Source organism: Nipponia nippon, unplaced genomic scaffold (genome assembly GCF_047370975.1).
Source record: "Nipponia nippon isolate SJK-2023a ecotype South Korea unplaced genomic scaffold, ASM4737097v1 scaffold_31, whole genome shotgun sequence".
Lineage (NCBI taxonomy): Eukaryota > Metazoa > Chordata > Aves > Pelecaniformes > Threskiornithidae > Nipponia > Nipponia nippon.
In genome coordinates, this window is record NW_028262349.1 from 524,798 (window position 1) to 552,340 (window position 27,543).

Genomic DNA, 27,543 nt, shown 5'->3' on the forward strand with positions numbered 1-27,543 from the left:
TCCGGCGGAGCCGGGTGCCGCCGTGGGCGCCGGGCGCGGCGAGTTCCCTGCTGCTGCTTCCCCTCCGGTCCCGAAATTGACGGGGGGGGGCGAAACTTCCCTGCAAAAAGAGGAAAAGAAATTGGTTTTGCAGAAGGCTCCGGGCGTTGCCTTCTCCTGCAGAGCACCGCAGGGCTAGTCCCGCTCTGCTGATGGTAGCCCGGGGGCGCAGACACTGCGCAGGGCCTGCTCCGTCGCGGACCGGCTCCGGCCGCGCAGCAGGAGGAGCGGGGCAAGGTCCGCATCTCCCCTCCACCGAGCCACCGCGGCAACCGAGCCACCGCGGCCACCGCAGCACGGCTCCTGCCCGGGGAGCAGGCCGGGAGGGCCGGAGACGGGCCTGGGGTCTCTGCCCTTCGTCTCATCCGCGGCCTTGATCAAATCCCTGTGCGTTGTACCTCAGTCTCCGCCCTAATTAATGATCTTTCTCCAGACGCGAAGATGAAAAGCCCGTGCGTAACCCTCACGGCGCCCAGCGCTTCTCCCTTCGCCGTGGGCCGCGGAGCGCGGGGACGGGCGAGCCGCGAGGCCTGGAGCGGGATCACGGCAGCCCCCGTCTCCCAGGGAGCCCCTCCGGCTGCCCAGGGCGCCCAGGCGTGGGAGCGCGCTGGCCCGGCCGCAGCTCGGCCGGCCCCAGGGCCCGAGGGCGTCCCGCTGGCCAGCCGAGAGCGTTCGGTCTCGCTTCCCGCAGAAAAAGATATTCCTAGAAATATCCTTTTCCACCAAATAGATACACAAATGGATTTAATTTAAAAATAAACTTTTACAAGTATTTTCATCCCAACTTCAGGCACAAACACTCAATTCTAAGATCGCCCATGGAATCTTCCGGCTGGTAAAGCGAGTCTGGTTTAGCTGGGCATCATTAACACGCAGCGGAAACGGAGACCGGGACGCCGCCTTCCTCCCGTCCTCTTTGCAGCGTAAAAGCGTGCTCAAAGTCCTCCCACCGCGATCTTTGCAAAGCCTTTTTTGCCGCAGACGCTGCTCCTGGCAGCAGCCTGCTATGGGTAATTTCCTAATCACGGGAAGCGAGGTTTGCGCTCCGGGTGCTAAGACATGCCCTGGGACAGTTACCCAGAATTTCCCATGCCGCTACGTCCTTGCTCTTACGGAGCGAAACAGCTCGCCGTGATCTCGCCGTGATCTCTCCTGAGCAGCAGTTAAAGCCTCGATGAGGTCTGACGTAGCGCGTTACAGAGGATGCTCCGCATTTGTATGAGGTGCCATTAACTGGAAATTTAGCCGAAGAGCACTGTAAGACACAAATAAGTGGGATCGGCAGATCTCCTCTGCAGAAGGAGGCAGTGACTTCCCCCGCCAGCGGCGGGAGGGCGGCTCTCCCTCCCCGGGCTGTCCTGCACGGACGGCCAGCACGCACAGCGCTCCCCAACCCCGTCCCCCTTTCCCATCCCGGCTGCCGCCGCCCCGCTCGCGGCTCAGCCCTGTAATCCCAGCCCGAGGTCTGGGGCCGGGGATCCTGGCGTCGCCGGGTGATCTGCTCCTGGGCGCTTGGCTTCCCGCCGCCGCGGCAGCCGTTTGCTGTCCCCGTGTTCGCTGTTCTCTCCTGCAGCCAGAGAACCCGGAGGTGCCCATGTGCTCGGGATGGGATTAAGCAAACGCTGCTGGCTAATTGTGCCACCTGATTTTTAAGGCAGCAGCCTTTCGTTAACGAGCTTTGGGGTGTGACTAAATAGATCAGCTCAGAGGAAAGAAAAGCCTGATCTGGCCGGTGCCTTCCCCCCACCAGTGGAGCCCAGCCCTGTGGGAAGGGGCTGCTCTGGCTGCGGCTGGGCCTGACCTGGGCGCTGACGGGTCCTGCAGCAGTCGTCGTGCCGTCTGCGTTCGGCAGCACGAGGAAAGCTGGAAGACGCCTTCCAAGCGTTCGAGTGAGTTTGTCTTTTTTTATGGCTCTTTAAACACCTATAAGTTATTTGGTGATATTAAATGTTGCTTGAACAGGACCAATTCTGGCAAAGGGTTTGGCCACAAAGACCTCGTTAAGAAACCACGAGCGTGGGCTCTGTGGGATTTCAAAGAGCCCAACTCCTCCTCGGGGTCAGCTCTGTAACGCTGCGTAACGACAGGCTCGGAGCGGGAGAAACCCCAGCAGGAGAAGTCAACGTGCTGGCCTTTGGGGAAACCGTTAGCTGCTAGTTTGGGTTTACTGGCTCCATTTCTGTGGAACAGACAAGCAGAGCAGCCAAACGGGGCCGAGTGAAACCTGCTTTTATTAGGTGATGTCAACAATTCAACCCAACAACTCAACTGACAATACGCTGACTGAGTGGTACTTGAACAGCTGGAAAAAAGTTGACTACGTGTACCGAAGTGTATTTGTGTAGCTATATTTAGCACTTTGGGGAAAACACCATAAAACCTTTCAATGCTGTCAGCCATTTTAAATAACTCTTTAAAACACAGTCGCAACTTCTTAAATCTACAAATCTTTCACTAAGAAAAACGACATAAACCTTGGTGAAAGCATTCCCAGGAGATGCGGATTAGCAGTTGGCAAACACGGCATTTCATCCTCCTCTCTCTGCCCCAGAGCTAACGCGCGTTACTTATCTTCCTACAACAGGCTCTCACTACAGGCTGCGCGCTGTTCCCGAGTGTCACCTCCCCTACGCTCCTAGCCACGCTACTTGGCTGCCGAGCCCTCTCCTTGCTAACGTTAGCATTTTATCGTGTCATTAATCATACGGTAGAGTATTAACTTGTTTTACAAATGTGAAACCTAAGATTCTCGTAGTTATTTAACTTGCTGAATTACCAATTCCATTAATAGAGAGAGCAACAGAAGTTCTTCACTTAGCCTGAAGGCTAAGGTGATGCAAAGTTGTAGATGACTCGTGTTCGAAGGTGAAACTGAAGGACGTTCTCCTCGACCTATACTAAATACTACCGCTTAAACCTTTCAAAGCCTACTTTGAAACATGCCCCTATCAAAAAGCGGCACAGCAGAAACTAAATGGATACCTCTATTTCTTGGACTTCTTTACAGTTCCTTTGACTTGCTGGATAATAGCTTTCAAGATCTTTTCCATTTTGCCTTTTGTCAGTGACTTCCTACAGTACCATGTTTGGTCCCATACGGAGCAGAGAGGCTTGGGCGCCAGGTAAAGTGGATCGTAGTCATGAAGCATGTCCGGCGGCCTCCTCTTAGCATACTCCTTGTAATCTGTGACCGGACAGTTATCTGGGTTGTCGGGCTTGGCAAAGAGACGTGGGCCCAGTTCCCTTGTATCTACCTCTGCGCTCAGATCATCGTTCCATTCCAAGTACTCCAGCTCTCCCTCGTTCCTCTTTAGCACAAGCTGGCCCCAGTACAGATTATGGCTCCGACTGTGTGTACTTGCCCCAAACCCCCTAATGATATTTGTGAACATGAGGTGCAAAAAGCCCTGAGGGTGCGTCTTACTTAAAAGCCCCTTCTTACGAAGACCGCCCACCTCTTCATCTGTCAGGTTCTCCAAAATACTCCACTCTCCCTCTCTCTCTTTTTGAGATAGGTGCTGGTGCTTTAGTTTCAAGGCTTCCTGAGATGCTCGGAATTCCAACCCTTTAACCACGCTGTACTTGTAGTTGTGATCCTTGAGGTACCTCTCTATGCTGCTCTGATAGAAGTGCAAAGAACTGGCGGAAAAATCTGTGCCGTTCTGTCTCTTTGCAGAACTGTAGAACGAGGCCAGGTAATTATCGAGGTCTTCGGGTGGCAGCTCATAGATCTCGCGCGTTTCAGAAGGGCAATGTAAAACCAGCCAGTCTTTGAAAATTTTTATATCGCTAGCGTTACGGTTTCTCTTTTTCTCCCACTTCTTCAACTCATCTGAAAGATAAGACACAGCTTTGAGGACAGCAAGAACTTACAAGGAGATCAGTGAAATATAAGGAGATGCAGAATAATGTTCACCTTCCTTCTAAAAGTAATTCAGAGATTATGGGACTTTCGCAAGCCCCCTCCTTTAACGCTTCGGTTAGATCTGTGTCCTCGACGAGCCGGCCAGCACCCCCTGACAGCACCAGCCCAGATAGGGAGAGGACCGCCGCCTGCCTTGTTCTTTCTCACCTGGCTGCTCGATCTGCGCACTACCATGTAGATACACTTAAGACATTCTTTCTTTTTGAATTATGTTTAAACGGGAGAGAATGAGTTCCTAGTGAGATTTAATCGCTGAGCGTCACTGTGGGGTGCGCGTGTGGAAGGCATTGGTGCGAGTTCTATGGGCCTTCGCGGACAGCAGTGGGGGACCGGAGCCCAGGCCTGTCACGGGTGGCTTGGCTTGACATTGAACTTCGCCCTGGCCGATTTTGGAGTTGACTCGGAGCGCGCTTGTGGGACCAGCCACGCAACCAGCGGCCGCAGTCCTGAGCCTGCAGTGCTGGCTACGAAGCCCAAGCAACCCCAAATGGACTCGATATACTTTCATCGATTTGCGGCTGCTCTGGCGTGTATTTCGTGGTGACTGCGGGGGCCAAACTCTGCTCTCTTAAAAGAGATGGGAGCTGGCCTGTACGTGGATCTTGTGAGCTGCCTCAGGACTAAGCAGCATCCATTTCATATGTTCAAAGTGTTGTACAATATAGTTTGCATTATGCAAAATATATTCAAAGCATTCTTCTTTACAACAATCTCTTTGGGCAGGAGAACTCTCATTGTGAAATAAAAGCATTAACCAAAAGTTAGGGGTAGGTAGTGAGGGAGAACAAAAAGATGAGTAAAAGTATACTTTTTTTTTTTTTTAAAAAGGAGTGCCAGGATTCCAGTTGGGTTCGCTCTCAAGTTGCTATGGCAATCCCACATCTACCTAGTTCGATGTAGCATGAGAAATTAATTCTTTGGATTGCTGAAAAGCTCCATCTGCTCGCCTGTGACTTTTCCAGGGCTGAAGAGGGGTAGGTTGAAAAGGATTCTAGAGCCAACATCTAGAGACTCCCCTTCTTGCATCGAGTTGTTTTATACACGCTCAGTTGTTACCTTAAAATGCTGTGGCTGGACTGAGGTGAATTCTACTGATCCCCATGCTGCTGGTTTGGGTTTTCTGCTTGTTTTGTTACCGACTGCTCTATGTGAAGAGATGAATGGCTCGTAAATCAATACATGCAGCGGCCTCGCTTGAGCCATAAGCCATTTATCTTGGCAGAAACGGCTACTACACAGACATTCCCAGATGAATTCCCAGTCCCTTCTGCTGATATATGTTGTCAGTTACAAAAAATAGTCAAATAATGTTCACAAAAAATAACTGGGCCGGTTTGTACGGTTAGGGCTCCATAAGGAACACGAACGTCTGTGACCCCAAGCCTATTCAGGAATACTAACGGTGCTTTGAGTGTACACCCACTGTGTTACAGATAAACCCCAAAATACTATTTCAGTAATCCCTTCTTTTGAAGGGCACTGTCCAGTCCCCTGTGCTGCAGGAACCCGCAGCAGGCTGCTGCTCGTTAATGTTACGGCCAGCTGAGATGGGTATAAATGTCTGGCGCAGTGGGACAGGCGTTCAGGGTGGGTTGGGGCAGCGTAGGTACAGCCCTGCCCTGCAGCTGGGGAGGAGTCTGGAGATGCAGTCGGTCGGGAAGCATCCTGCGTGGCCGCAGGGCAGTGCCGCAGCAGCTCCGCCAGGCTGGGCGCCCGGCGTGCCACGGACGAGGCCACGGGGCTGGATGGCGACTGCGGGAAGAGAGCAGGCTTTGGGGAATGTGAAACAGGATTCTCATACTGAGCGTGTGGAAGGCAGACACACTGTTGGGGGCTGCTTCTCAGTTAGATGGAGCCAAGGCAGTAAGCCTTGGATGGAAAACATATACTCTTACTCTGAAATATATTTTAAAAATCTGCCTCAATGTGTACACCTAGATACTAGCAGACAGAGCCATAAAACTGACTAGACAGCAGTTTACTTGGTATTAATGGGAAATAGCACCTGCAGGCACTCAAATCATTATAGATGCAAATTTTGTGGCTTTACTATAACATCTTTAAAAACCTGGACATTTGCATTTTATTTGAAGTGTTTAATCATTAGATTAAATAATATATATGTACCTGGCATTAAGGCTCCAGTATATTATAAACATCTATCCTAAAACATGATCATTTATTAAATGAATTAAAGCGATTTCATTGATGGCTTCCCCACTACCTGCAAAAGACTAGCATAATTCTGGTAACGTCCACACATTGTGTGTCAGCTGTTCCTTCTTGTGTGGACGGTGTCTGTTTTACAGCCGCAAGCTAGGCTTCTAACATCTGTGTCAAACAGCATATTCTCGTGATATTGAATCATTTAAATACGCTCTGTACGTGGCTTAACCTTGGTATCGGAAGTTCTCTAGTAAGCAGTGTATCGTGCAAGTTAATGTTTGAGCAATTATAACTCTCCCCACTCCAGCAGGATTCCAAGGACAGTGTGTATGAAAATCTTAAAATTCTTAAAAGTACTAAAGCAATTTGTTTAACTCTTATAATTCAATATGCAGAATTGAAACTTTGCTCCCATTGCAATCTCTGGGATTTTTGCCACTGACTTTGGTGCAGCCAGAGTTTCAGCCACAATTTCTCTGTTTCGCTGCTTTAAGTCACTTCCTCTTGTTTTCTTCTCGAGACCCGAGTTCCCACCTCCGGCTCCAGTTTCTCACAGGGACTCTCTCTTAAGTACAGCCAACATAGTATGTGGTGATATGGAGTAAAATCAAAGACCAGAGTATTCAAACTGGGTAGTGAAGGCTGGGCCGCAGCCAAGTACACATCTGGGTACCTCAGTGAACGGCATTCTCTATTGAAGTGCCGATTGCTCGAGGTAGGAACCTTTTTCATCCCTTTTAGTAGAAGCAGAGTGCCCCAAATCAGAGGCATTTACTTAGATGCTACAATACAGATTTTGGCGGCTATACAAACTCACCCTCCTTTAATATTTTGGGAAAGCAATGAATAGAACGCACCCACAAACCCCTCAAGGAATAAAACTCCAGACTCTTACTTTTGTGTGAAGGTGCGGGTGGACAGTCTGCGTTCTTGCTCTCTGGGCTCAACGAGGCCGAAAGATGAGGTGCGTGCCCGGATCCTGACGGTTCACCCTCCTCGAGAGGGTTTTCAGTGATGCTCCCACCTAAGCCTATTCCTGGTATGCCATGCTCGGGAGGGCTCAGCTGGAGCTGCTGCTGGACATCTACAGTGGCTTCAAACTCAAAGAATGTCACAGAGGCGGGTGACTCAAGTTGGGCCTTTGCTTCAATGTTGGAGACAGGAACAGATTTTAAATGTTCTTTTGGTCTTGCTGACCCAGAGGAATTTCTTGCTCTCGCAGTTTCAGTTACAGACCTTGCAGGATTAAGAGGACCTAACCTCAAGAAGCTGCTGTCCAGGCTCTCTTGGTTGCTGACGGGAGACTTTAGAATGCAGGCAAGAGTTAGGGGTGGCTTTCCCGTGGGGGCAAAGCCAGATGTTTGGGCGGCTGTCGTCTTGTTAAATGCCATCTTCTGATTGCGATGCATCTGCAGATCTACCTCAGCAGTTATACCTTTGATTGGCGATTCTGACGGAATATTCTGGTTGATTCTGTCTCCGTGGTCGTCTTTGTCCAATATACACTGTTCTTCATCAGAGATGATTTGTAGATCTTCATTGCTTTCTAGCTTCACCTTACGTCTGTCAGTTTTGACCTCACCACCAGATATTGACAAATGCTGCTCTGCTGCAAAGCACGATTTCATGGATTTGCTATTTTTTTGATTTTCTCTGGGTGATGGTTCATCGTGTATTATGTAGACTGTGTCGTCTTTCTGCTGAGTGACCCCTGGAGATCTGCTACATGACCCTATGCTAACAGCATCTGCTTTAGCCCTCTCAAAAGATGGGGTCATCCTGAACCTCTTTTCATCTAAATTAGCTTCCCTTGATGAAGCCTCAGAGGATACTAACCTCTTTCTCTTTTCTGTGGCTTCATTCTCTTCTCTGCCTCTGATGTATAATTTTCCACACTGCCAGTGATACGCATGTCCAACTCCGCATATCCACAGAACAGAATTGTCCTTGCTAGGGTGACCCGTGTTCTGCACAATTTCCAGGGCTGGGATTTGATTGCATATGGTCCCATGAGTGTGTGCCCAGGTCACAAGATTGGAGAGATCCATGCGAAGTGAACTGGCATCGCTGCATCTTCCATCACCGACACTCTCGTTCTGTAAAAATGTGTTGGAGATAACGTAAAGAAAAGAGGATGTACATAAAATAGCAGTCCTGGGGACTGTTTCTAGCCCCATCTCAATAGAGCAATAATTGCAGATCAGGGATTCCTCTAATGATTCTTTAAAAAAAAAAAAAATCAATTTGTTCATTCTTTACAATAAATAAATAAATTTGTCCACTTTGAAGACCTGGGGGGTAGTTTGTGGGCATGGTCCTGGAATGATGACTTTAGTATAGATATAATTTATGCGTACCTATGGGCTCTGAGTCCTGATCAGGTAGCTCAGCTTAAGAATTTATCATACCTCAGCTGAGACAGAGCGGCTGTTCACATGCGTGTTCTAAATCCACGGCATAACTGGGATTAACGCTCCCACTGAGCCACCCCAGCAGCGACCACAGCTCAGCTAACGGAAGGGTAACTTGCTGAAGTGTCGTGCTCTGTTTGCAACTCTGAGTCCTGTGATCCAAGCAAGCTTGGACCCACGGCCAATTCTGTACTCGCTATGGAAGATAACAAGGGAGAGCGTCAGGAATCAGCTTCTCAGTCTCCGCCTCCCCGTGGCCAACGGGGCTCCTACTTCTCTCGTCTGTCACGACGGTAGCGCTACTTGCACCAAAGGGAAATTGGCTATATGCAGAAGTCGTTTGTGGGATGCTTTTCAGAAACTAAAAAATGGACCTTGCATCCACATATCTAAAACGTGTTTTTTAAAAATCTACAATTTTTAATGCTATAATGGATTCTGTTAGAAACAATCGTCTGTGCTATCATTTATGCTAAAAAGAATACTTACCATGTTGCTGTTTTCGATCTGACTGAGCCTTCTCTCAGGTGGAGATCAGTAAGTGACTGTTTGAATATTCTTTCTTTCTCTCTCAGAACCTAAAATAATCATCATACGCGTGTGTGTACATACATATATATTTTTAAAAAAATCTGGCTAGCAGATGCAACTAAATTTTTCAATGCTCGGTCCAAAATAAATGCTACTGCAGAACATGTGCCTTCATTAAGGTGAGCTCCCATTGAGCTCCAATGAACTATATATAGAAAGCTTGACTTGTGTAAATATTTGCAGGATTAGCCTCTACAGCATACCAATCAAAGCTGAAACAAAATATAAATATTGAAAATAGCATTTTAAAAGCCAGACTCTGCGATATGTTCCTTTCAGCCCTGGCACTTTGAACGCAGGCCGTAGTTAGCAATCTTTACTTCTCCAAATGGAGTGAACTGCAGAGACAGAAGTACCAGAAATAGTGAAGCTAGTTCAGATTCTGACATTATCTGACTTCTTGAACAGTAAAAAGAAGAGCACGTTTCCTAACTAAAGATTATTTGCATATGTAACTCATATTTACTACAGACTAAATCTGAAATTCTCCCATCTGTTCTGAAACATTCTATGTAGTAGTCTAGGAAGTCGTCATTATTTCTGTGTAACAGGTTAGAGAAGAACAATCGGTCACATAACTTACCGTCATCATACATATTGCAAGAGAGTCAAGAAGCCTTATGATGCTATGTGACTGATACCGCATGCATTTACAGTTCATAATGGCAGTCTTTGCTCCAGGCATCTTAGTCTATTATTAATTAAAAGCTTTGCATTTAGTGGTGGCAAGAGATGCCAGACTGAAAACACTGGACGCAGGAATCTCGTCTAAACTGGTTCTTTGAGCAGCTCTGGCCTAAATGTGACGTGGCTTCCCAGTGAGAACAGGCCCTTGCTGGCTTTGAAGGTGAACACGCACGTGCGGACAGCCCAGCACACCGTGAGCGCACGTCCTCACCGGGTGCGTGAGCTCGAGCCTCCGGGTCTCCTGCTCTGCACGCTCCTATTCTCCGGGCAAGCTGCAGAAGACAGGAGAAGCCCATCCCAGCTGACAGATGTAGGGCTGCTCTGTAATCCGTGAATGCGGTGTTTGTCTGCAGGGATTTATTTCATGAGTATGCTAGTTAAACTGTGGGAAAGCCTGCCAGCGCCCAGGCAGGAAACCGCAGCTCTGCAGACGCCCCGTTGTGCAGCAGCAGCTGAGGCAGAGGCTATGCCCAGCGCCCTTTACTGCCCTACCTCCACCGGCCGTGCTCAGCGGCTCCACGCGAGGCGGCAGGGCGAGGAGGGACCCGGCTGAGGCTGAGGAGCCCTGCCTGGAGGAAGGGATGTAAGTGTGACTGGCCGGGCCGCCCAGGGGCGGCCGCCAGCCCCGTGTGCAGGGCGAGGCGTGGTGGCTGCTGCAGGGCTTGGCCAGCATCAGTGACGTGAGGTGGGGATGTGGAAACCATGCGGTGGAAGGTCCTTACCCTCTCCCTCTCCAGCCTGGCCCCAGGACGGGGTCACCCGGGGCTCCCCAAGGCCACCTGCCCTAGCCCAAACCCCCTCACTGCCAGCAGGGCCGGCCTGAGGGGGCCCGGGGTACTCGAAGGCACCTGGCTGGGGGGGGGCAGCTGCCTTCCCGCTTCCCATACCCCCATCCTCCCCAGCCAGCAGCGGGGGCCTCCAGAGCAGGGTTGAGACCAACCAAACTAAACAAAACCCAGTGATGTGCAACTGCCTCCCGGCCACGCTCCTGCACCGCGGAGGAGCCCCCCGGATGGGTGCTCGCAGGGCCCTGCTCCGGCAGTGCCACACTCGCGGGAATGATGGGCAGCAGAGCGACAGGCTGCTGAGCACCAAGGCTGCAGCTGGCCGGGTGCTTACCCACCTGCTTAATTTTAAGTGAATGCTTTGATTCGCTGATGCCAAAGCTAAACGTGCTTTGCTGGATGCGACGCCCAAGTGAGTAAGCATGCAAAACCTGCGGGCAAAAGTTTAATTGGCCCAAGCAGGAAAGGGGGGAAAAAAAGCCATGAAAGTGGCGTGAGCTTCCACGCTGCCCAGCGCGAGGGAGCCTGTCTGCTGCCTGAGCGAGGCGGGGTAACGACTACGATGACAAAACCCATCGAACAATTAACGAGTGTTCAGTAGTTAGGCAAAGCTCAGCCCTAGGAGCAAAGGAAACAAATAGAAGCAAAGCATAGGAGAGCCCTCTCTAACCTCAGGAGACAGGGCAGGGAACGAAATGTCTCTGTCAAAGAGAAAAGCGCAGGTCAAATCTCTGGCAGCGTGTTGGCTATGCTTCCCGATGGGGGATGAACCGCTCCCGTTCGGGGGTGAAACTGCTGCACGGCAGCACAGCTCTGGAAGGCCCTTCTGCACTTACGCTAGTATCAATCCATATGGTCCTTCTTATGGCTTTCTAATTATAGTACAGATAATTTTAGCCTAGAATGCTTTGCTGTTTGCATATGCTAGCTTGTGAAACATGCAGAGCTAGGATTTTCAAAGAATTTTCTAACTGAAATCCGCTGCTTGCTTTAAACAAAAAACAGACCAAAACCCCCTGGTTTAAAGCAGCAAATGCATTTTGAGCTCTTGACCTCTGTTAATCTAGGTGTTGTGTAGGATCTACTGTCACCGTGTTCTGACTCCTAATGAATCACAGAAAAGAGGGTTGGAAGTCACCTCAAATGGCCGTCTCCTCAGAGAAAAGTGAGCTCTGCCCAAACTCCTCCTGAGGGCTGTTTGTCTGACCTGTCTTCAAACCTTCTAAGGACCGGGAATTCCCAGCCTATCCCTGGGCCTCAGAAAGCTGAGCGTAAACTTGTGGGAGAACCGTTTTTCCCCCTCTGAAGCCAAAGAGTTTTATCTTCAAGTTCAACCTGTGTAATTCCTCCGTAAAGGGCGGAGCTGCTTGGACAAACCAAAAGGAACTTTCATGCCAATAAGCTGGTGCTTAGAGTTCGTGTGGGAAAAGGTAACGGGAACGGAAGCTCTGCGTGGCCATAAGGCCGTGACATTACTGACTTGGCAGATGAACATCTCGATTTCTATCACGGGCGTCTTTAAATGGAATGCTTTTATCTGTCCTTATCTCCAAGCACATGTCTTCCTTTTCCTGATCTCTTTGAAAAAAAGCCTTTTTTCTCTTGGTATTTAGTTCATTACCAGAGTCTTTATTTGGAACTAAGGATACTTCTTCAGCCCACTCCTGCTCTCATATTTACATCAGTTGACAGTACCTCCAAAGAAACTGTCGAGCAGAATGAGTCTGAATTTACAGTTACAACTGAGCGGAAAAAAAATTAAATATGTATTTACCCACAAACGCTGAACTGACATACTTCTCATCTCTTCAATTAATAAAAATTCATCCCGAACATTGCCACGCTTTCTACCTCCTTCCAACAAGACCAGGATCCCTACGGGGGAGGGTGCTGGGGTCGGGGTTTGGGGGTTGTGTTTTGTTTTGAAACCTTGTGTCTGGTTCCGTATCCGCATGGCTGTGAGCGACACGGCGTTTTAATTATCTTTCCAGGAGAGGCTCCCATCTGATAATGGACACTGTGTATGCAGGACCCACACCTTCGTGCAGAAAAACAGGACATTCCAGAGCTGTACGGTAAATGTTTTCTTCTATTTTTTTTTAACCCATAGGGAATTTAGCACACTGATATAACCTATAGTTAAGTGAATTCATGCTCACTAGAGGAAAAAAGTTTAAAAAATGGACAAGATTTTGCTTTCTCGTGCATCTGAACTACATAGTAAGCTTTCAAGGCGTCAGCAGAGTATATGCTTATTTTACCTCTGTATTCAAGAAAATGTGGCCAAGTAATTTCAAAGAAGTCTACAGCAGTTCAGTGGAGCTCTTAAAACTCAAGGCGGACTAAAAGCATTGAAATACTTATTTCCTTTTAAGACTTTTCTGTGTCTAGTTTGAGCCCTGGGGGGGAAACACCTACTCGGCACTTTCTGAAAATGATTCTCTCGTAAGGTCTGTCAAACACAGGTACCTGGAATCACCTGAGAACGTAAACATCTGAATCTTGCTCTTTTACGTGGCAGTGGACTCTGTGCGGCATTATGGTACGCTGAAGGTTCTCTGAAGCCCTCTCTGACATACACAGGCTTATGCAAGCAGGATAACTACCTAAAGAAACTAATTGTATAGGCACCGAAAGCCCTTTAACCACTTTGTTCCTGTCCCTCCACCCTGTGGAAGTCCTAGCTATGTTTTTCTTAAGTCCTCTAACGTCTATTTCACAGATTAGAAATCCGAGGCATGCACAAAACAAGTAAATATGAGAGCTTTGGCTTTTCAGCTCCAGATAAGACAGTGCAGGAAACTGCAACAATCCCGGTAGGAAAACAACAGGATACAGAGCAGCAGTTCTTGACTCCCGCCCCCTTCCCCTGGCACAGATTGTGTGCTCCCGCTCACTTGAGAAACGTTTACTGGAGGTGGAGGGACAGGGGACAGCCGTAAAATACACATATCGGAGGGGGCGTGCTGCCAGAGTGGAGCGAAGGAGGCTGCCGGGGGACCTGGTGTCTGGGGCAGGGGTGGGACAAAGCTGTACTTCAACACATCTGCTTGCAAGACGGGAGTTGAGAGCGGAGCAGAAGTAGCTCATGGCTGCCAAAAATCATTGAGCTTGTCCCACCACTTCTTAGCAAGGGCCTTTGGGGTGGATTAATCATTTCCCAGCACATCGTTTTTCCTGTTCTCTGCAATGTTTGTTTCTCTCCTCCCCCTCCCCTGAACAAGAGCCTTCTCAGCACCTCTTCAGCTCTTTTCCTGCTGCACCACGTCCTTTCACCGCTACCTCCTGCCCTACTTGCAGAAATACAATTCCCAAGATACATTCTGTACTTGCTACAGGGCAGCGTTCCTCCATTTTGAGAGATGCTCCCAGAAAATAACATCCAGTATGTCTGATGGAGGGCAGGGTCTAATTGCATGCACCAGCCCTCAGCGAGGGAAGAGAGACTGCTGTTAAATATTAGCCTACAGCACCACATTCCTTAAACAAGAGCGTTTTTGTTCAGAGAGTCGGACACAATTTTTCTCGTGAGTCCTAATTATCTCTTCTCTTGAGGGTCTGCTTACAGAGCTGCTGTCCGTGTAACGTAACTGTGAGCTCTAAATCAAGTCGTCTTAAAAGAGCTAATAAAAGCCGCAGCCAGCTGGCAAAGGATCACCTGGTCCAACAAACAGTAATCAACCACTAAAACCAGCTGTAGTAAAGGAAAAAATTAGTTTAAAACCATGAACTTCTATAAATAGGTCCTAATATTTTATTTCCCCAGGAAGAGGTGGGAAAGCTGAAATTAGTGAAGGGCAAATCTGTTACTTGGGCAGAAAAGGCTACGAGGTCAATAACGATTGCGCTGGTTACCCTGTTAACGCTGCCGTTTGTGAGCAGCTTCGCGCCTGGGGTTAGTGCCGCCGCGGAGAGCGGGCCGATCTCTTCCCTAACAATTCGACATGCAGGCTGTCGTAATTTTCCTGGGATTTTTTATTTTCAGTCCTGGGCTGTGGATGAGTAAATTGTATCAGCATAGAACTGACTGTGGGAACTTACTTTGTTCCCCAGCAGCTATTTGTATTAAAATGATCTTCTTTCACTTAATTAATGGAAGATGATGTCTGTTGGCCAGAAGGCGTTTGTAGGAGCGTTTGCTACTCTCTTAATTGCTTCTCTCAGTTTGTGGTATTTTTCATAAAGCACGAGCTTCGCCAGTCACGGGATGACATCCCATCTCCCCGTTAGCACCACCTTTAATCCTCAGTTTGCTGGAGTTTGACTGCGACAGGCGCAAAACCAAGACGGGAACGGTGCAAAACTTGGATCCTGCTCCGTTTCCTTTCCCGAGGAGGCGGCCCGGGGCTGGCGCTCGGCGCTCGGGGCCCGCCGCTCGGCCGCTGCCCGGCAGAGGGTGCTCGGCCGCCGGCCCGGCCCTGCCGCCCCGCCCGGGGCCCGCCGGCCCCGCAGAGCCCGGCCCCGGCCCCCGGCTGAAGGAGCGCCGGGTTCGCGCCGGGGCCGTTTGTGCAGGGGGCGAAGCGCCGTCCCCGCCAGCGAGCCTCTGCACCCGGGGCTCCGCGGAAAGAAAACAGCGAAAACTGAGGATTCACTGACCTCTCAGCCTGCCAACTTCATAGGAAACTTGCTGTCTTACTGCTAAAAATACAGCATAAAACCGCTGACCGGTAGCGTGGCCCGAGCCAAGCGCAGAACCTTCTCCGTTCGCAGCCCTCGGGGCAGGGATGAGGGTGTCACGGTACCTCGGCTGCTTTCGATTCCTGCTCTGTTGGTGCGATTTCTTTTATATCAAACGGCAAAAATTAACATCCCGTTTGGGACTTTGCTACGGGGAAGTTGCAAATCTTACTCATTTAATTTTATTGTCAAAGTGTTTATTGCCGTTTCAAACTTCGGAGCAGCCTTTTAAAGTTTAACTAAAATCTTAGTGTGGCACACGCCATTTTTCCTACCACCTGCCCAACTCAAATGAAATAACCAGGGCTGTAAGCTGGAGGCCACGGCATCCAAAGTTTCAAACGCTGAACCGTGAGCCGGGGCCTAACATCCGTTCCTCTTTGTTTGATCTTTCCTTCTGTCCCGCATCACGCGTCACCCATCCGCAAACCAGAGGTAATGTGTTCCTTCAGAGCGCGCTCTGGATGAAGTACAGTAGAAATTTGATATTAAATACCATTTGTGGTGAATCTGTGACTTGTAATTAGGCATAATTGTTCACAATGAGATGGAGTAACCTAGTTTTTTACAATACAGAACAATTTTAACGACTACACCGCAACTCTTTCCCAGGCTGAGGATTTCACCTTTTCAGAAGCACTTCAAACCCGTGGTGACTCACTCTGGGGGTGTACATACAAGTCAGGCTTGCTAGCAACAGGCAAAGAGCTGGCTCTCATTTTTACATCTCAAGTGTTTATGAAGGTTTGCTGAGGATGTGATGGTAAATGGCTGCTGGAGGTAGAAGAAATAACTTTGTTGGTAAACGAAGAAGAGGGAATGTCCCCTCTCTGTGGGACTGCTTTTTACAGTCTCCGCTGGGGTCTCTCGGGCAGCTGCAGATGCCCGCAGCTGGCACGGGGAGAGCACAGGGAAACCCAGGGTGCGACGCCCATGGAAAGGAAAGGTGCTTGTCCCTCACAAAACACATCTCACTAAGCAGCACCCAAGCTTTCTGGCCGCAGGCAAATTCATTAGTTCATGATATCTGGCTGTGCTGATAGGATATGTGGGGGCCTTGCAGGCTTCCCACCTTTGGAGCCTTTGCTCCTATTTAATTTTCTACTACCGTCCTTGTTTTGAAGTGCCGCTCTCTCCCTTACCTGCTCCAAGGTCAGGCCAGACGCTTTGGGAAGCCTCCCATGGAGCACTGCAGTCTGTTGAAGGACAAGAACCTCACTGGTGCCTAGGGGACGGGGAAGCCTAGGAAATAAGGGAGAGGGAAGGTATTAGTTATTTAGAAAAGTGATCTTAAAGCAACCTGAAGATCCTTTGTGTGGGATGGAAGCAATAAGCAAAAGGCTTTGCCCTGAGCGCCGAGTCTGCACTGAGTTTTTATAGGTTCTGAATGGCATGTTTGAGGCAGGAGCTGGGGTCGGCAGTATCTGGGGAGGCACCAGTAAGAGGCAGTGGCTCCCAGTTTCAGTCTCCCACTTCAAGTGCTGCATTCAGCAGGAGCTGAGCGCCTCACAGATGAAAAATACCACAGATGGATGGCATCTTGCCTCTTGGAGAGGCAGCAAAACCCAGCATTGGCACACCTAGCTGCTGCTTTGGAAAAGAAAAATACACTCTGGCATAGTATCCGTAAGGGGTTGCCAACCCTCGTCCTACAGCAGCGATAACACACGGTCCAAAGTGTGAGCAAGAGCAAACAATTAAGCCCACTCTACAGATTCAAGCAAAACTTGAGCCAACGGTGGGTTTGGATCTGGAGTTCTCTGCTGAAATTGCCCCGAGTGCACAAAATGCACTTCTGAAAACACACTTCGGAAACTTTCTCCAAGCCTGCGCCACAAACCCAGCTGTCTCATACTGGATCTGCCAGCAGACGCTCTCAGATGACCAAGGCATCACTGAATGCTTCTTAGAAAATCACCTAGGCTGCTGGTTCCCTGAAGCCTAAACGGGTACCTCGGAATAGCTACCCGTGCGTGGCCCAGCTCTGGAACGCAGGCCTGGCTGTTGGAGGACTGGGCCACAGCCCCAGCCGTGCCGCTCTGTTTACATAAAATCCTTTTTGTTCCTTTGGTGACCGCACGTGTACTGAAGTCCTCATGACAAAACTTAGGAGGGAAGAATCTTGCTAGCTGACTTCTAGCTGTTGCAGAAGCAACTGGTCAACTCGCAGTATGAAATTAGGTATTTTCCCAATAAATGAAGTATCACGTATTTTTTTAAGCCCTGACCTTAAAGCAAGAAAATGTAGCTGAAGACGCCCCTCTGAATTAAACTTAGCTCTGTAAGAAGACTGTTTCAGTTCATGAAAATCACCCTGTTGGCTTTAGGTGCGTGCAGAACATGAACAGCAGGGAGTCAGTCAGCGACAGATCTCCAGCGTTTAAGATGTGCCGCTGGTTCTTCCCTTTCTAACTAGCCCAGTCGTTAGGAGTCTCTTTTGTACAATGTTGATGCTGTGTTTTTAACAAGAACGCGTATGAATTAAATTGCATGGCGTTTAGAAAATGCACGGTGTGCTGCAGACCAGGTAGCTGTGCATAAAATCGACGGTTCTGCAAATAAGGAGCCTTTTGTGCCTCGGCGTTTCGGCCGCCCATGAAGGCCCCAAGCACCCCTCGCACGGTGCTCGCTGTCATCGCCCGCTGCAGTCACTGCCCCAGTATCGGAGCATCTCACCAAATTAAATATTAAACGTTCTAAAGGATATTGTGTTTCTTTTGTTCCTTTGGCAACTGAGATCTCGAATGCTCTCAATTCTCCCTGACTTCACATTTTGCAGGTTCATGTCTTAATGTTCTTTTAATGCTTAATTTAATACTCTGGAGTTCTTACTACACGCTCACGTCCGTTACACAGAAAATTCGGTGTCCTAGACAAGGAGATGGCTATTTAATGAGCAGACGTTTCTCATCAGCATCCAGACCCCAGCCTACAGAGATGAGCAGTGCTGTGGAGGAGGTGGACGGGCTGCATGGTGGTGGCTGGCCAGACAAGGAGCCCCGCTTATTCGTAGCACCAAGGGTCGCACCAAACCCTGCCGCCGATCCCAGTGACAGCTCCTTGCGTTAGCCAAGGGGAGCGCTCGATGGCAGAGGCCAGCTCTAACTATATAAATAATAGTTAAAAGTGGTCAGTCTCCGTATTAAAACACCAGTTCTAGGATACTGGATGTAGGCTGCCGTTTCTTCTCATATGCTTCCATCTAGTTTGATCAAATAAGGGCAACTCCATTTTCAAGTCTGAAATCAGAACGTGAGATTTCTTAACGTTTTTACCACCCGAAACGCAAGCAAGTCTTCATACCGCAAAAGCAAAAACCCCTGAGCTCCGGGAGCAAGGCTTGCCTGCGCCATTTCCATTGCATAACGTCCTTCAGGAACATATGGGCCAGCCAACAGAAGACGTCCGCTGCATAATTATGGCACTGACAAACCAATTGAACCTCAGCAGCTGCCACTGGGGAGATTTCATTCATTCCCAGTATTGCCTTTTAAACTTAAGTGGCACTGGAACAAACACATCTTTGATCCAAGTAGGAAATCATTTGGAGCTTTGTGTTTAATAGAGCTGAATCCCTGGGAAAATGATGTCTTTATTAGCCTGTCCGACAACGCGGGCCTCATGGCAGGCACACAGCGGTTTGGTGTGGCAGCCCTCTTACTTTCTCAGATGTATTTGGATCATACTTGTTCTTGAATCCATGTGGAAACAAGGGCTTTAATTCAGCTGCACTGCTGAAGCGCCTATAACCTGCATGCATGACACTGAAAAGAAGTATTTGGGAGGGGGAAGAGGGAGCACAATTTTGCCAGTTCCAGAATCGAGCTGGTATGTCTCTGCGTTTCTGTCCTTTTGCTACGTCCTGCCCTTTTTGGGGTCGCCTGTTTCTCCCTTATCTCCAGGGGGATGACTGCACTCATCAGGGCGTTGCATCCTCAAATGCAGAGGGATGTACACGGCCAATGCAGTGCTATACACGCCTAAATACTGAGGTGCGCCTCTGTGTGCGCACATCCCGTTAGTGAACAGGACACCTCTTCACGTGTTGCTGAAATTTATACCAGTACATTCGCTGATATAATTTAATGAAAAACACTAAAAAGCCATCTGAAGAATCCGGTAAGGATACATTTTGGCGTGCTCCAAGCATGCATAGTATAACCTGCAAGATGAGAATAAATCCTGCTCTGAATGGAAGCCCAGGGAGGAGGAGGAGGAGGGGGTGGTATCTTGCCAGCTGCATGGTCAATGTGAGGTTTTTCTCTCCCGCTAGGTATTAGTTGTGATGCTGCTGTACGAGGTAATCAGCGCAAGGCCTAACTGTAATCGTGCTCCTCTTCCTGAATAGAGCAATGTCCATTTAGACCCGAGGACATAGCAGGGCATGTTACGGGGATAGTCTTAAAGGACATCAGCCCTTCGTTGTGCATCACAGGAAAGAAAAAGATTGATACCTTATACTGAGGCGAAAGTAAATATATCTTTGCAAACTTAGCAACAGTAAGCTTACTAAGAAAGCAGTAAGATCTATAAAATATTCAGTAATGATTCATGGAAAGTAGTCACTAAAAATTCCTAATTCATTCACTTGCAGTAGTTCGTTGACCTTGGTTTGGCAATATAGTTAAAGCAGCTGTCTGCATTTTCTTCCTAAAAAGATACTGTTGGGGCTATATTCTAAAATACCACCTTGCTGTTCTTTTAAAAAAGCATTCCCCTGGATCCTTCAGAAACAACTTAAATGCTTCATTTCTTAGAAGGTTGCTTTAGAAAGGCAAATAAGAGCGTTCCCAACAAAACCACTTTATCTTATTCGCTGGTGGAGGTAATTGTAAACATTATAAATCTAAATATTACTCTTAACTACAAACAATTACATGAACTGAGAAATGGAGGCTGGCTCGCACACAGCAAAATCCGACGTGGGTACAGTAAGAGAGCGAGCAGCTTGCAGATACACTCATCGAATGGAGAATTTCTAGATGCTCTGCAAGTGTATCTCTATCTCTTTTAGGGCCCCTTTTTTCATTTAAATGAACTGTGCTCAGAGGATGAAATTCCCCTGTCTGGAGTCATCTAGCATCTGTGTAATATCCATTTAAATGGCAGATGCAATGGGAGACAACCTGAGGACAGAGGACATAGGTGAGGAGCTAGCATTTCAGGGAACAATACCTCAGCCTGACAGCTGAGGGATGGAGAAGCTTTAGCAATAATGCATGAGCTTCGGGCTCCCCTCCACATTAGTCTGCTCACCTGGAACCTGCCGTTTCACCTACCGTTGATCTCGCCTACCATGTCAGCTGTGCTGCTGGAAGAGTTAGTGTAAGGCAGCAGCCCGAAAACGTAGTTGGGAAAACCAGGTTACTGGTGTGCTTTTGGGAGAAAGAGGCACCAGGGCTTTCTGGTTCTGCGAGTTACGCAGAGCCCTCAAGGTGCCAGCGTGAGCGAGACCTCTTTGAAAACCTGCTTGCTGAGCCATCAAGACCCCCTAAGTGGTTCGTCAGGAAACTGGCACCATCATTAGAGGGTAATAAAATAAAATCATTGTAAGGAAATGAAAGAGCATTCCAGTCCATTTCTGAACAGATTTGAAGCACAGGGAAAGTGACTGAACTGCACTAATCTTTCAACGCAAAAAATGCCCCTGAATAAAGAAAAAAGAAATGTAGAAGTGCAGCTCCAGAAGAGAACAGAAATTATGTTTAGTTCCCTGCCCTAGGATAGCAGGGGGAGATGTGCTTGCAAGGACGGTTGTTTGTATAAATAAATGTTCATTCTTGGCAGTGGAATGCAAACTATGCTGAAGGGCTGGAAACAGACCACTTTGTAAAGCTGAGGCCAGAGTAAGGGAAAGATGAAGCGAGGTTGTGGGGAGGAAATTCACATTCATTTTTAGCAACTTGGAGAGTTTCTCAAGCATGTTTGACATTTTTAATTATGCTGATGTAGAGCCTATTCCAAGGACAAAAGAAGTGAGGATTACAGGATAAACAATTAGGAAATTTCATACCAGCCGGCTAGGGGTAGTGTTGCCTGTGGGCCTGCAGACTTTGCTGAAACACAGAATCATCCTTCATACTTTCTAGACACATGGAATTTGAATGCCTTGCAAAATCTTCACCTAGGTCAGGAGACTCAGGTCGTGGTCTTACAAGCTTTTACCAAAGGCGTATTTTTTGATAGCCCACATTAGACAGGAAAGAGATTAGTCTGAACTGCTGCTATTTGTCCAGGCTTTCCTGCAAGGTTTCCTGAGAGGGCAGGCAGCAATCCTGCTATGTTTATATCAATTGTCTCGCCTCAGAATCCGTAACTTTACAATGGAAATAAAACTGAAATGTCTTGTGGAGAAGAAGATCAGCTCTACGGTATCAAATCCCAGAGTCATGGCCTGATTGCCTGTTTTCCATGCTGAGAACATCCTGCATCGTGACCGCAGCATCTCACTTTACGTGTGTACCAGTGGAGAAGAGCTTAACGTGCTTGCTCGCCCACCTTCCTTTCCGAAGAATTTGCAAAGAAGCGCACCTACATTGTAGCTTCTGTGTCAAGGGTGATACAGATGGCATCGGAATGGCAGGAGTTTCCCATTTGCTGTTGAGCAGAAATGGTTTGGAAGCATCAGAGGGGAGTGGTTTCTAACGCACGCGGCTCTGCTTGCCTCAGACGCCCCGCTTCGCGGGCCCACACAGGGGCTGCTGCTGGCACTCCTAAGACGAGCACGGCTGAAGAGGAACTTGCATTCTCTGTGAGATAATGGAAAGTCACAGAGGAGGTATCCAGCTTTTGAGCATGAATAAATCATTATGGGTATGAATTATTCAGTGATCATCCCTACAACATGTGCTACATTCAGACTCAAGAGGCAGTATCCCTATTGTGCGGGTTTTCTTCCCAAACATTACGGATGTGTGACAGGCTAATGAATCTAAATACTCAAATGAAATGATGGGAAATAAGATTAAGAGAATAATTTTTAAAATGGCAGTAAAAAGCTGCTCGAAAGAGTTGCGATACCTCAGGGTGGCATTACAACGCCCAGACAATTTTTAACTCGGCGGCGGCGTTGAAGCAAGCTGTCCGCAACAGTTAGAGTCATGATGTGAAGTACGAATAAATAGTGGCTCAGGAAATTGGAAACACAGGTTGGAGGCAAGAGCTGGAATTATGGGCACGGAATCAATACAGAAACCGACCCAGTCTTCTAGTAACCCATGTCTAACAAAAAAACCAGTAGGGGCATTACCTGGATTTCTCAAATGCCAATATGCAATCTTGGTAGCACTTACTAGGTAATTCAGAATTTCTGGGCTTAGATAGGTGTTGTGAGCTCAGTATCTTTGCCCTATGGTGCTTTTGGTAACATTCCCTTTATTATGAAAAGAATTGGGTTGCAATGACTGGAAGGATGGCACTGTTAAATCTGTATGGCTGTAATTATTTTAATTCCACACCCCAAAAATCACAGAGCCGATGGCCCAGGAAGCGGGGCCAAGCCACGACCCCTAAGCAACACGTGCTGACAGTTTATCGTCTAGAAGGCTGCAGTGAAGAGTTGCAGTTCTGGTGGAAGTTGCAGGGGGGTATACCAAACCATAGCTTAATCCACACCACTCCAACACAGACTGGAAGAAAAAAAAAAAAAAAGTCCTGTGCTGAATGGCCAGGAAATGGCTGGTTCATCCTTCACAGGAAATGAGTCACCCAAAAGCATCCGGGAGGAGCGGCGAGGACAGGGAAGTTCTGAAATAACATGGACTGATAACAACAGAAGGACCACACAGATCAGTCTCTCCTTTTGTCACGGATTAGAAAGGAGGGAAGAAACGTAAAATGTGAGCTTTTGTGATTACACTTAAAATTTCAAGTTGATATAACTACTTGCAGCGCAAAAAATACCTGTAGATAGGATAGTTTGGCAGTCCTGTCAAAAGCTGAAATCAGACTGTGCAATGGCAACGCTAATGAAAGTTCCGCGTGCAGATATACTTGCTTGCAAAGTGTTTTTCAACTTTGTCCCTGGAAGGGAGGCCTCAAATCGCTGTGTCAAAAATCCAGTTCAGGGAACTTGTAAGCTGGTTAGAACCATTTACTTCTATTTAATACTGAAAGTATATTAAGCTCAATTCCAAACCAATTTATTTATCAATTACCGATTGGTATGCTTTTTGATAATACTTCATGCTGCCAAACTCTTAGGATCAGTGGAAAAAATACTCCCCTTGCTAATGATGTGTACTGCTTGTAAAACCACAGATCTGCAGTTCAGAAATGAACTCCTCCCCAGCACTGGAGCTAACATAGCCAGCTCTCCAGCGATCCTCCGTGTACCCACACCTCTTCCTCCAGTAGCCCCAGCTTTCTGCCTGTGTGGCTTATGACTTCTGCCCGGGATAATTCCGGTCCCTCTCCTTTCCCTTCCCTTGGGTATGAGCTGAGTGAGACGATACCTGCGCTCTCAGCAGTTTTGAGCCACGTGTGAACTGACTGGCCCATCGGAAGCCCTATGCCTCTTTTTGTTGGACCGATCAATGCAGCAGTGAGTTTGCTCCTTCTCTGCTAGCTTTAGACTAACCATTTCCAGAGCTGTGATGTGGCATCGTGAATGATGCACACAAGAATGTTCTGGCATCCTAAGATGTTGCTAAAGCTGCAAATGCTCTTTTAAACAAAACAGCTATGTTAATTGAAAGGGGGTTAAAATAAATAAAAGCAACAAAAAGAAGCAGAAGTATTTGAAACACCCCCCGCCCTCCAAGTTTCCTTGGGACTAAACTAGTAGCAAAGTTATATATGAAAGAATTTCCTGGTTTAGGACCTTGCAGGGTGCTGTGAATAATGGGGGAGGAGGGGAACTCGCAGGAAAACAATTGTCATTAAAAACAGTACCTAGGATATACCACTGTGCACAGTAGTTTGGGTTCCTGAGCAGAGACCGTATTTTAGGAGGGTTCTTATTTTCAAGTCACGGATAGAAACGTTGGGTGGAAGAGGCAGGAGAAGGGAAAAAACTTTGCTAGTTTGCAAAGGAACGTGGTTATGCAGAGAAGTGTCCTGTGAATGTAGTACAGGCTTCAGAGCTATTTTAAAAATACAAAGGAAAAAAGGCAGGAAGAGGGTCTTTTTTGTTTCAGAGGGTTTTTCTTCCCTGCATAGTAACTTAAATTCAAAGAGATAACAGAGGCAGGAAGGGCTTAAAAAGAGAAAGACCTGGGTGTGTCGCGCCAAGGCCTCTCCAGCAGTGAGTAACCGGAGCCCGGGGGAGGGTGGGACCGTTTTGCTGGATTGCACAAAAGCAGCTGATGCGTGTTTTTCCCTTCTCCCTCCTCTTTTTTCACATGGCCATTTTCATGGGGGTTTCTTTTTCAAAACAAACACAAAGATATACAGAGGCAGGTCTTTCTCCCAGCTGCTTCTATGTATAAAGTATTATTTTGTTCTTAAATGCATTTTCCTGTTTGGCCCAGAGAAAGACTGTGCGTTACGCAATAATATCGTTAGTCAGTTTGCTACCATAGTATCTGAAAAGACGCTGTCTAAAAAATTCTGTTAGTATTACAGGAAAATGTCTGATAAAATGTTGCATAATCAGCATTTCTGCTGGAACTATGGAAAATCTAAGTGAGCTTGCATGAACCTTAAAAGAGTCTCTTAAGTTGGACCACGACTGCACAGGAGAGGTCTTTGAAAAGTAATAATGCTTCAGTGGCATCCACCTGTGTTTGCTTTTCCAAAGATATCTGAAAAGCGGCTGGGTTATCTGCACGTGCAATAAACTAATGTCAACAGCCACTAGAAAATCAGATATTTTTCTTACCAGTGATCAGTATCTAGCATTAATGATTTTTTTCAAAGTCTTTGTGTCATGTTCAGGCTACCCTTCTTTAGGGTACACTTCTTTACTAGCGGACTGAAATATCCCATATTAAAAACAAAGGAGTGATTCTGTCTCCATACCGTCCTCTACTATGGAGAGATTTCTTACTTACAGTATATAAAACAGATTATTCTGAAGGGAAGATGAAGTGAAACACCTCCACAGGAAATATAGTTTAAAATAGGCATAGTTCAAGAAAGTGCATTGTGGCTTGTGAGATGGGAGTTAAATTCCTGCTCTGCTTTGATCAGATCACTTTATCTCTCTGGCTCTCAGCTCGGCATAATCCCATCATTTTCCCATTCTTTGCCTCATCTAAGTCGTAAATCTCTTATCTGTGGCAGAAGCTGAGCCTTTCATATGCAGTACCTAGTAAAGTAACTCTGGTTTCAGGTGAGGCCTTTAGGCGAGGCCTGTAGCAATGGGTAAGAACATACTTTTTCTCCGCTTTAAAACTTCACTGCTGAAACGAGGGCCGCATGGCCGGGGAGCCCAATAAACCAGAGACACGGAAATTAGCGTTACCAGCTCTTGGTAAGATCCAAGCTCGATGGAAGCTCCTGCGTTTCACAAATGGTGACAAGAGCGAGGCAGTAAGTTCATGTCTGGTCCTGGCCACCAAAATATCTGAGCATTGCCTCACTCTCTGAGAAAAGGTGGCATCTGGCCATAGGAACCAACACAGTAATACGTGTTTGGGAGAAAATAATAAGACAGTTTCACTTTTTTTTTTCTTTCCATCTTCATCTGTCTAGTGTACGCTTCAGAAAGAAATGAGAATATAAAATGCATGTCTGTACCTGTCAAAGTTACCTGACATTAAGCAGAAACACTGCCCAAGGATAAGACTCTGAATTTCATTTGCACTATATTTTTTAAATCTTTTTCTGAACCTTCACATATGTACCACTGACACGGCTGTGTTACAGCTCAGGTGCTTCCATCAGTGGCACCGATCTATATTAGTGCTTTACTGTTTACCACCGACAATAGAGGCGGATTGGCAGAATTGTACAAACGTTTTCACAAAAATGTCAAAAGTGGGTGTGCTGGTGAGGTACGAAGGATCCTTTCTACAGTAAGACCAGTATTATGTTGCCTAGAAACTCTCAAAACAGGGTTGCAGCTAATGAAGCCAAGATCAATGTGGACTGGACATTTGATATTTGATTCAATGCTACACAAGGGACTTGTAGCAAGGTCTGGGACAATTAATTCTTGCGCTGCAGTCAAGGGATAGGATTATGACAAGTGAGGCAAAGAAAATGAGTAATTGCTAGTAGAATTCCCAGTGAGCAAATATTGTCTATATTTAAACAGAGCCAGGCAGCATTTCATCTATGGAAGCAAACTGCTTTACAGAACAGCGTTAGCGGAGAGGAACCAGCGGTGTCCTGGAGGAAAGGAGGATGATCCTAAGATGGCTCGGGCTCCATCAGGATCCTGCTCCTCGTGTGCCTGTTCCTGCACGGGGACAAAGTAAAGGCGTCGGCACGTCCAGGGCAGGAACCAGATGGACACTCGCCTCTCCCTTGTTTTTTAGGGGCCTTCATCGTGTGGCACACGAACAAGCTCGACAATCATTTTTAAGGGAGCCACAGAAAGTATCTGACGCAACTAAGTCTGTTGTAGTAGGCTTAAATTTACTATAGACGGCCCAGCACCTGCAAAGGAAATCTTCTAGAGGTTTGAAATCCCCACAGACAGGAAATCCATGGATTTTACCTGAATCCCTGCAGAAGTAAGACCTACAGGCAATGGCACGCATTAAGAGTGAAACACGCTTATCTAATTAACCACTGAGGTCCACCTGACCAGAAAAGAGCTGTTTTGGTCAGCAAACGGTGTCAGGACTGTAACTTAGGAAAAATATTATCCTGATGCCTGAGCAGAGCAGGTAGGTGTTACGTCTTACCTCACAAGTTCTCTCTCTCACCCACTGGGTAATCTTTCTCCTTAAGACATTAACTGCAATTCAACAGACTTTATCCTGTATGTTAAATAAAACTCCTAAGTGCTGTCTAGCGCCATGAAAAGTCCCCAGACTGGCAGTGCTAAATAATTAACCTAATTTCGGCGAGGCGCTCGCTCTCCCTTACTCGAGATGGCAACGGACAGGAACGCGCGGCTTCCCTGCCCGTAGCCAACATGGCGGCGGCGGTTGGGCCGCTCCCGCGGGCGACAACACAATGTGCACGTTGGGGCCCTTGCCCGCACTCAAGATGGCGCCCAACGCGGCTATCCCATGCCCTGCCCCCAATCAAGATGGCGGGTCCGTGTGGCGTTTCGGCATCCTTCCCGCTCTCAAGATGGCTCCTCCCAGCCGTCTCCCTTCGCCTACCGAATCGCGCCGCGCACCGGCGCTTTGCTCCGCCCCTCGTC

General features: G+C 47.7%; 1 protein-coding gene and 1 long non-coding RNA gene across 15 annotated transcripts; one reads left to right on the forward strand and one right to left on the reverse strand.

Moving 5' to 3' along the window:
- Positions 1 to 1,057: 1,057 nt before the first annotated feature.
- LOC104016260 (uncharacterized protein KIAA1958-like) lies at positions 1,058 to 27,502 on the reverse strand. 13 transcript variants are annotated; one of them, XM_087769499.1, is made up of 6 exons: positions 27,077 to 27,502; positions 16,424 to 16,523; positions 9,031 to 9,119; positions 7,026 to 8,226; positions 3,495 to 3,871; positions 1,058 to 1,294 (listed from the first exon to the last, which is right to left on the reverse strand). In XM_087769499.1, the coding sequence occupies exons 3-6, from the start codon at positions 9,031 to 9,033 to the stop codon at positions 1,058 to 1,060; spliced, it is 1,818 nt and encodes a 605-aa protein (XP_087625625.1). In that variant the 5' UTR covers positions 9,034 to 9,119; positions 16,424 to 16,523; positions 27,077 to 27,502. The 13 variants fall into 13 exon arrangements, with proteins under 13 accessions (XP_087625625.1, XP_087625614.1, XP_087625621.1 ...); XM_087769488.1 differs by having other exon boundaries at positions 1,160 to 1,294; positions 3,022 to 3,871; XM_087769495.1 differs by lacking the exon at positions 1,058 to 1,294 and adding an exon at positions 15,908 to 16,055 and having other exon boundaries at positions 1,919 to 3,871; positions 27,229 to 27,502.
- LOC148054314 (uncharacterized) lies at positions 1,791 to 15,738 on the forward strand. Of its 2 annotated transcripts, XR_015707334.1 has the most exons (4): positions 1,793 to 1,928; positions 11,672 to 12,034; positions 12,596 to 12,679; positions 13,055 to 15,738. It is a non-coding gene; the product is annotated as an uncharacterized LOC148054314 (long non-coding RNA). The 2 variants fall into 2 exon arrangements; XR_015707335.1 differs by lacking the exon at positions 11,672 to 12,034 and having other exon boundaries at positions 1,791 to 1,928.
- Positions 27,503 to 27,543: the final 41 nt, after the last annotated feature.